General features: G+C 50.3%; 3 protein-coding genes across 3 annotated transcripts; 2 read left to right on the top strand and 1 right to left on the bottom strand.

Moving 5' to 3' along the window:
• Positions 1–50: 50 nt before the first annotated feature.
• CPAR01_05501 (major facilitator superfamily transporter) lies at positions 51–2132 on the bottom strand (the record flags this gene model as incomplete). Its single annotated transcript, XM_060489779.1, has 6 exons — positions 51–861; positions 937–1204; positions 1257–1267; positions 1318–1573; positions 1644–1805; positions 1865–2132. 6 exons carry the CDS (start codon positions 2130–2132, stop codon positions 51–53), a joined length of 1776 nt encoding a protein of 591 aa, XP_060351245.1.
• Positions 2133–2895: 763 nt separating this feature from the next.
• CPAR01_05500 (FAD binding domain-containing protein) lies at positions 2896–4952 on the top strand (the record flags this gene model as incomplete). Its single annotated transcript, XM_060489778.1, has 5 exons — positions 2896–3301; positions 3389–3813; positions 3870–4506; positions 4586–4713; positions 4782–4952. 5 exons carry the CDS (start codon positions 2896–2898, stop codon positions 4950–4952), a joined length of 1767 nt encoding a protein of 588 aa, XP_060351244.1.
• A 1347-nt stretch (positions 4953–6299) lies between these two features.
• Positions 6300–7367, top strand: CPAR01_05499 (uncharacterized protein; the record flags this gene model as incomplete). The annotated part of the gene is made up of 3 exons (XM_060489777.1): positions 6300–6328; positions 6481–6854; positions 6943–7367. The coding sequence occupies 3 exons, from the start codon at positions 6300–6302 to the stop codon at positions 7365–7367; spliced, it is 828 nt and encodes a 275-aa protein (XP_060351243.1).
• Positions 7368–7767: the final 400 nt, after the last annotated feature.

Raw genomic sequence — 7767 nt, 5'->3', positions numbered from 1 at the left:
AATCCAAGCTGGCGCTAAATCTTCGCGTACTTTAAGATGTAGATGCTCATCTACACTGTCTTCTCATCCCTTCTCTGATCTAACGGCGCACTTGCGACTTCATCACCAGTGTTGGCCTCCTGGCCTGGTTGCACCCGATCGTCTGGAATCCATCGTCTCTGCATGCCGAAGCTGAGTAGTAATGAGGTACCCGCCACAACAATGGGTAATATGAAGGTCCTAGAGATGGCATAGCTGAACGCCTTTTGCACAAACGGCAAAATAGCCGCGGGAACCGCCTTCGCTAGGTCAGATGCACCAGCATCTTGTATCGCTTTGACGTTGACACCTCCTGGCACTCCCGCAAGCCGACGGTAGAGCTCCTGGGAGAAGAGGTTAGAAGCGATGCTGAGTCCCACCGCACCACCTAACAAGCGGTGGAACACGACCATGGCACACGCTGTCGGCATGTCGCTGTCGGGAAGGACAACCTGTACCGCAATGAAGGGGACTTGTTCCGCGAGCCCAATGCCCGCCCCGCTGAGGATCTGGAAGCCGATCCACTGCCCCATCGACGACTCCCTATCCAGCTTCTGAAGGAGCACGCATCCGGCGATGAAGACACTGGATCCAAGCCACATGAAGGGGACGTAGTAGCCTTTTGAGCTGACACACGCTCCTGTGACGATGATGGCGATGCTGCATGGTATTCCGTATGCGAGGCAACGAACGCCCGAAGTCACTGCATTCGTGCCTAGAACTGCTTGGAAGTAAAAAGCGAGGTAATACATGTGCGTGTTGTGCGCCATGGACATCAGCATGTTGAAGGTGCAGCTGATGGCCACGGTTCGCTGTGAGAGGATCCGCATGGGGATAGTAGCCCTTGATATCCGGAGTTGCCCTGTCAGCTGATGTTGAAGATAGATGTGTGGATATCATCTCTTGTTTTTCACTCACTCTTCTTTCTTTCTCGCCTGCAACACCCCGAAGGCTGTGATAAAAATCCCAAACACCACAAGAGAGGCGTAAACCCTAGGGTCCGACCAAGGGTACTTGGTCCCGCCCCATTGAAGAGCAAAAAACAGACTGATCAAGCCGACGATGAGAAGAAACCCACCAAGTAGATCGAGTTTCTTCAGCTTTTGACGCAACGAGAGCCGACCGTGTATCGGTGTCCTCGCTCTCAATATCTTGTACGCGATTCCAAATGTCACGGCACCAAATGCTAGACAGACTGTCAGGGGATCCGCGTCGGTCGCTAGTCTCTCATTACTCACGTAGATTAATCCTGTTCAAATTTAGAATAATGTCAGAGCAAATCATCGGTGTAAAACGTACCAAAAACAAAATCTCCAGGTGAGACGAGGCGTATCGGTAATGAGTCCTCCGAGAGTCGGTCCCAGAACTCCTGCGACGCCGTACATACTCGTGACCAGGGCCATTCCGAACGGTCTAGCTCGCAGAGGAACTGACCTTCCATAGACTGACAGACTGCCGCAGAGCAGACCAGCGGCTCCGATACCAGATATTACTCTCCCTGTGATCAATGCTGCAGAATTTGGCGAGGCAGCGCAGAGAATCGAGCCTGCCTCGACTTGAGAAAACCACAGATGGCTTCAGTAAGTTGATCAGAGGTATATTGTGCAGCTACGGATTTGACTCACAAATGATGACGGAGGTCAGATAAAGAACTCTGGCGTTGAATAAAGTGTACAAGCGACCAAAGGTAGGCTGGAATGCCATTTCTGTGAAGAGGTACGCACTTCCGTACCACGGCACATCGTTGAGTCGATGGAAATCGCTGGTTATCTTGGGGATTGCCGTTGCTGGCCAGGACATCGTAAGTCTAAAGATCTCAAGAATCCAAGGAGTTGCAAGAACTTACCAAGTATACTGCCATCTATGGCTATCATGAAGGTTGCAATGGTGAATACTGTTGATAGAAGAGCCAGCTCTCGCGGTGTCGCATATTGATGAGTCTGCGACTCGTCAGAATCCTCACCAGTCGTTGTCTCATTTGCATCATTTTCTTGACTTCCTGGTCCCTTCTGAGAATTTTCCATCTTATCTTTGAAATCATTGTTGACAACAGCTTCATGGGTATTGCTCTTTTTTCCGTCGCTATCCAATCGAGACGGCATGGAAATCTCCATGGTATGTTTTGTATCAGCCTCCATACTCCTAGAACTCACTCAGCAGCGGCTCAAGTGTTACGAGACTTGGGAAATTTCACTTATTCCGAAGACAGAGGGAAATAAGCAATCCCATAGCAAGATTATCCGGGGCCCATCTGGTTGTCAGTCATAACGCGAAGTTCCCATGAACATAATTGATGTCCAATTTGGGACATTGATGAGCCTCGTCTTGCCGAAAGGGTCTTTGGTTCCTACAGCTCTTCCGCGGATAACTGCATTCAGTAATAAGATACACACCTGAACTAGCGCGTGAAATCCTGCGGCACCTCGCGTAAGGCTACTTTGAGAATCCTTCAGGAGTAATCCTGCGGAAACAACGGGAACGGTACCGTCGGTCCAGAAGGGCACGCTGACTGCCTAACAGCGTATAGCCTGAAATCAGCCCGTCGGTTCGATGTTCCGTGCCATGCACAACACTCGTGCTGAACAATAACTGTTGCTTACTAGTTGATTTGACAAGAATAATACGGGATACGGTGATTTGCTGGCCAGCCAGAAAGCCATTTGGTGCTGTGCAGTTTGCCGCCTTGCTGCGCCCCTGCACACCGAAGGATCGGGCACGAATATACAATGACCCTGCCTTGGCGTTTTTGTCATTATTGACATCAGACCAGTTCCCATAGCCGCGTCAGAGATAGATAAAGTATGTATAGAGAGTTTTTCGAATTTGATTACCTATGCCTCCAAAGACCGGTGGTTGGCGGGCTCTTCAACACGCAGCATGATTTTCTCAAAGTTCTTCCTCGCGCTTTGCGCGATTACATTGACGCAGGCAACTCCTGCATCGTCTGAGTGCAAGGCCTTTCCAGGCACCACATCATGGCCCTCGAGCAACGATTGGTATCGCCTGAACAAGGCAGTCGATGGGCGGCTCTTCAGACCCCTTCTTCCAGGCGGCATTTGTCACCCGGAGCAGCCGAACTACAGTGCAGAACGGTGCTCCAACCTCTTCACGGCTTGGAGAACCTTTGAGTTCCATGCTGAGGACCCTGTCTCGGTGATGTGGGACAATTGGACCAACTACACCTGTATCCCTCTAGATGGCTTCCCTTGCAGCGGAGCAGGCTATCCGTCATATGTGGTCAACGCAACCACAGCGAAGCATGTCAAGGCCGCCGTCAACTTTGGTGAGTACATATGTTTTCCAAGCCCAAAGGAAAGGAAAAAATAAAAAGAAAATCCCCCAAGTTCAGCTGACAAAATTCTATCCACAGCGCGAAAGAATCAAGTCCGTCTTGTTGTCAAGAGCAGTGGGCATGACTACCTTGGGCGCTCCATCGCGCCAGGCTCCCTTTCCATCTGGACGCACCATCTCAATGAGATCCAGTATCACGAGGGGCAATTCGAACTCGCTGGGTCGGGGAAGGTTATACCCGGCGATGCCATCACCGCCGCATCCGGAGCGAAGATGGTTGATGTGTACGCTGTAGCAAGCCAGCACAACCGCGCTGTCGTAGGCGGTGGAGGTAAGACCGTTTCGCAGGGTGGCTTTGTAACGGGCGGTGGTCATTCCATCTTAGCACCCCATTACGGTCTTGCGGCAGATAATGTGCTGCAGATGGAGGTCGTTACCCCTGGTGGCGATCTTATCACGGTCAACGAAGATCAAAACGCCGACTTGTTCTGGGCCATGCGAGGTGTAAGTCTTGGATTGCGGGAGCTTTTGCTGTTCATCTACTAACTTGGTAATGCTAGGGAGGAGGTTCGACATTTGGGGTTCTCACCTCTGTCACAGTCAAGACGCATCCTGAAAAGAAGCTCACTATGGTTTTATTTATGGCCTTTACTGTTCCTGAGGCTCCCTTCACTCTAGACCTCGCTACTTGGGCCGCTTCTCAGCTTCCTTACCTCTCAGACTCTGGATTGTCAGGTTATCTCATGGCTACCGTGAACTCGACGCCGCCGATTCCACTGCCGGGTCTCCCAGAGCGAGTTGCCGGTCTGATGGGCAAGACAATCATTCTGGATACCCAAGATACGACCAGGATTAACGAGATCTTTAAACCACTCAACAAAACCATCCAGGAACGATGGCCTGGACAGGTCAACTTGCTGACCATTACTCAACCGTACGACTCATTCGCGGCCTGGTATGCCGAGAACTTTGACGACGGTCAAGCTGGGGGCTCTGTCTATCTCATCTCACGATTCCTAGACAAGAAGACCCTGACCACTGACCTGGACGCACTGAAGAGTGCACTGGAGCCTATTCTTCTCAACGATGGTTGGCTGGGAACATATCTGGTTGCTGGAAAGGGTGTGAATGAAGCGAAGCCCCGCGGCGGCGAAAATTCCGTCCATCCGGCCTGGCGGAAGGCATATGTTCATGCACGTGAGTAGCCATCTAGAACAGTCTCAAGGCCAGGTGAAGGCCATATATTCATGTAGGAGAAGTCTCTGACTATTCGCAGTCACCTGGCAGGGCTGGGGATACGAACCATGGGATCCAGCAGCAGGAGAGAAAGCCAGGGAGATTCTGGACGCTAGGTTCGAGCCTCTTCGCCAACTGACGCCCGATGGAGGATCATACATGAATGAAGTAAGTTTCCCAAAACTGACGAGGAGAGAAACCAGCTAGATTAGGGGTTTTGCTAACGATTTGATCAGGGATTCCCATTCGAGAAGAACTGGCAGCAGGCATTTTGGGGCTCGAACTACCCGAGATTGTCCGAGATCAAGCGCAGTATTGATCCGAAGGACGTATTGTGGTGCAAAACTTGTGTGGGAAATGAAGGCTGGTCGGAAAAAAGCGACGGCCGCCTCTGCAGGGTTCAGTAAATCAACAATATTGTACACCGTTGTGGACTGTTTAAATGTTACTATAAACTTGGACGCTCTATGATTCCATGCATGTGTGCCCTAGAGAAAAAGAACAATTGTTCAATCTCAAGGTCGCTTGACGCGCTTTGAATCGCAGTACTTTAAGTCTTGTGAAATTTGAGAGCCTTTATGTATAGTCCTGCGTGAACGCGAACTCCTTTGGTAACCATCAGGAACCCATTGGTGTTGGACCACTTTTATCCAGTACTCTTCGGGATCAATTTGTTCTACGTTCATAACGTGTGAGGATGTCGAAAGCAGAGTTCACCACTGATGTAGCTACATCTCTTGGTCGACCAAAGGCCAAGATCTTGTGTTGAGGGACCGGTCATAGACCCACTGTTTCCCCCGGATACCGGAGGCCCACTAGGCCGGCCAGCCGGTGAGACTGTTACTAAGCCAGCAAAGTCGCGACGTTGCGTTAAGCTCCGTCATATTTGCCAAAGACTTAGTGAAAAGGGGTCAAAGGGGACATTGATGCATGAAACCACAAAAACAAGGCTGAAAATGGCTTGTGGCGCCAGCTCAGTGGTAAACATCCTTCCTTTTGACACAAATTGGTGGCTTCGAGGTGGTCTCGGATGGCCCTGGTCTGCAGTCCCCCACTTCTCGGAGCGGTCAGCCCGGAAACACACTTGTCTGGAGGCTGGCCGTCTGAACCGTTGCAACCAAATCTGCTGTATGTCTCAGCCACCAAGTCTCAGAGAAAGTTCTAGACTTTTGGAAAAGTCGGTAATGCCCGCCTAGAGTAGGCTGTTGATTTCACCAGATTAACGAGCCGCTTGTTGGGGTTCACATAATTGATGGGATCGCACATATTACCGACTCGTCACATGCAGCGTCAATTTGCTGAGAGAATAGTATTCAGCGATAATTCAAACGGCCGAGACCTCGACCTGTAGCAGTCGGGCCTACCGAGATAGATGCATTATTCACGTATTCGAACTCCTAGACATCTCAAATTAGAAGAATGAGCAACATACGCGTATTGAGAAACATCAAGTGACTTAAAACAAGCTCCCCGGGACTGCTGGTAGCAAAAGACGACCTACCGGAAATGTGGGACCTTGAGTAACGGAGCGAGCCGGCCTGTGGCCGGACCACGCGGGCCCGTGAATGCTGACGTAAAGTGGCAGACGTCACAATGGGGAGAAGCGCGGGGTTGATGTACACTAAAGAAGACGAGATGGCATTCTCATATCTAGTTTGTTCTTTCAAAAGCAAACATTCATGTGCAGTTGCTTTTTCGTAGCTCAGCTCAATTCAACTAGTGTGCCGGAAGAGCGAACCGATAAGTGGGCAAAAATGTCTAAACCTGGACAGTTCCGAGCCGAGTAAGTCACTCTTCATGTCGGCGGTGATGCATCTCATTCCATCGCGTTGTTTTCCCGTCAAACACCATACCAAGGGCTTGAAACCATAGGTCAAGTGCAGACGAATCATATGTATAATTCTTGCAAGCTAAAATAACGCCAAACCGCCTTAGTCTCCCTGAGCTCGCGAGACATCTTCTCACGAATGGCCCTCACAAAACTCAACCTACCGCCCGCAGAGTCCGAGTCATCTTAAACAATACATGCGTCGTCGATACCACCAAAGCAGTCCATGTTTGGGAACACGTTGCATATCCGCAGTACTATGTACCCGTAGCAGAACTACGGAACTGCCGTTGGAAAGACAAGCAAGACATCCAGTCCACGGCCGATGCATCCCAAGCCGCGGCGGCAGTCGTTGAAGTGACCGTTCCTGGGCGGGACGGTGAAAACGACTTTACCACCGACCGGGCGTTGAGATTTTCCGACAATGGAGAGATCAGCGGTGCCCTAAAGGGTCTGATAAGGCTCGAGTTCGGCAGTATGGGTATGTTGTCTCAGCCACCATCGGAAGTTCCGTAATTTCCGTCATGTACCTTCGGAACTGACAAAAAACCACCTTTCAACACATACAGACCAGTGGCTCGAGGAGGAAACGCCCATCTACGTCCATCCCAAAGATCCTTACAAGCGCATCGATATTCTCCCTTCGTCGCGGCCTGTAGAGGTCAAGGTCGCCGGAAAGACCGTCGCCAAGACCAGCTTTGCCGTTCATTTGTTGGAAACTGGGCTGCCTACGCGATACTACCTGCCCTTAGCGTCAGTTGATCAGTCAGCTTTGCGAAAAAGCAAGCTCATCACCAAGTGCCCATACAAGGGCGATGCTGAGTACTACAGTATTGTGGTGGATGGCAAAGAGTATAGCGACTTGATCTGGTATTACAGGCTTCCCACGCAGGAAAGCGCGGGGATCGCTGGTCTACTGTGCTTTTACAATGAGAAAGTCGACATTATTCTGGATGGTGAACTTCTAGAGCGGCCAAAGACATTCTTTTCCTAAGTCAGGTAGTTTTAGCTATATACGAGTAAATTGTATTGCATTGCAAGTAGTCACGGCATGTGAACTAATGAAGATATTGAATACGCTTCAAATTTTGATATGGTACATCTTGATACACGCGGCATGTTGCCCTGACGAACGTATTGTAAACGTCAAAATGGCTGCCAGTCTGTTCCCAATGGGTGCTTACCAGCACCCAATCCTTCAGTCATAAATCATAAATTTTGCTTTAACAGTGGTACGCAGACGTAGCCTTAGCAGCCACAGTCCTAGAAGCGCACGCAATCTGTGATCCGAGCTGAGCGTGATATACATCGATCAATTCATCGATAGGCTGCGTCGCACAGTACCCGCATTCTCGTCCCTCGCGTCTAATTGCCGCTTTTTCAAGCCATTCCCT

Source organism: Colletotrichum paranaense (assembly GCF_030867605.1).
Source record: "Colletotrichum paranaense strain IMI 384185 chromosome Unknown Scaffold_4.1, whole genome shotgun sequence".
Classification (NCBI taxonomy): Eukaryota; Fungi; Ascomycota; class Sordariomycetes; order Glomerellales; family Glomerellaceae; genus Colletotrichum; species Colletotrichum paranaense.
Note: the sequence above shows the minus strand (reverse complement) of the source record. Positions and strands in the feature narration are given on the sequence as shown.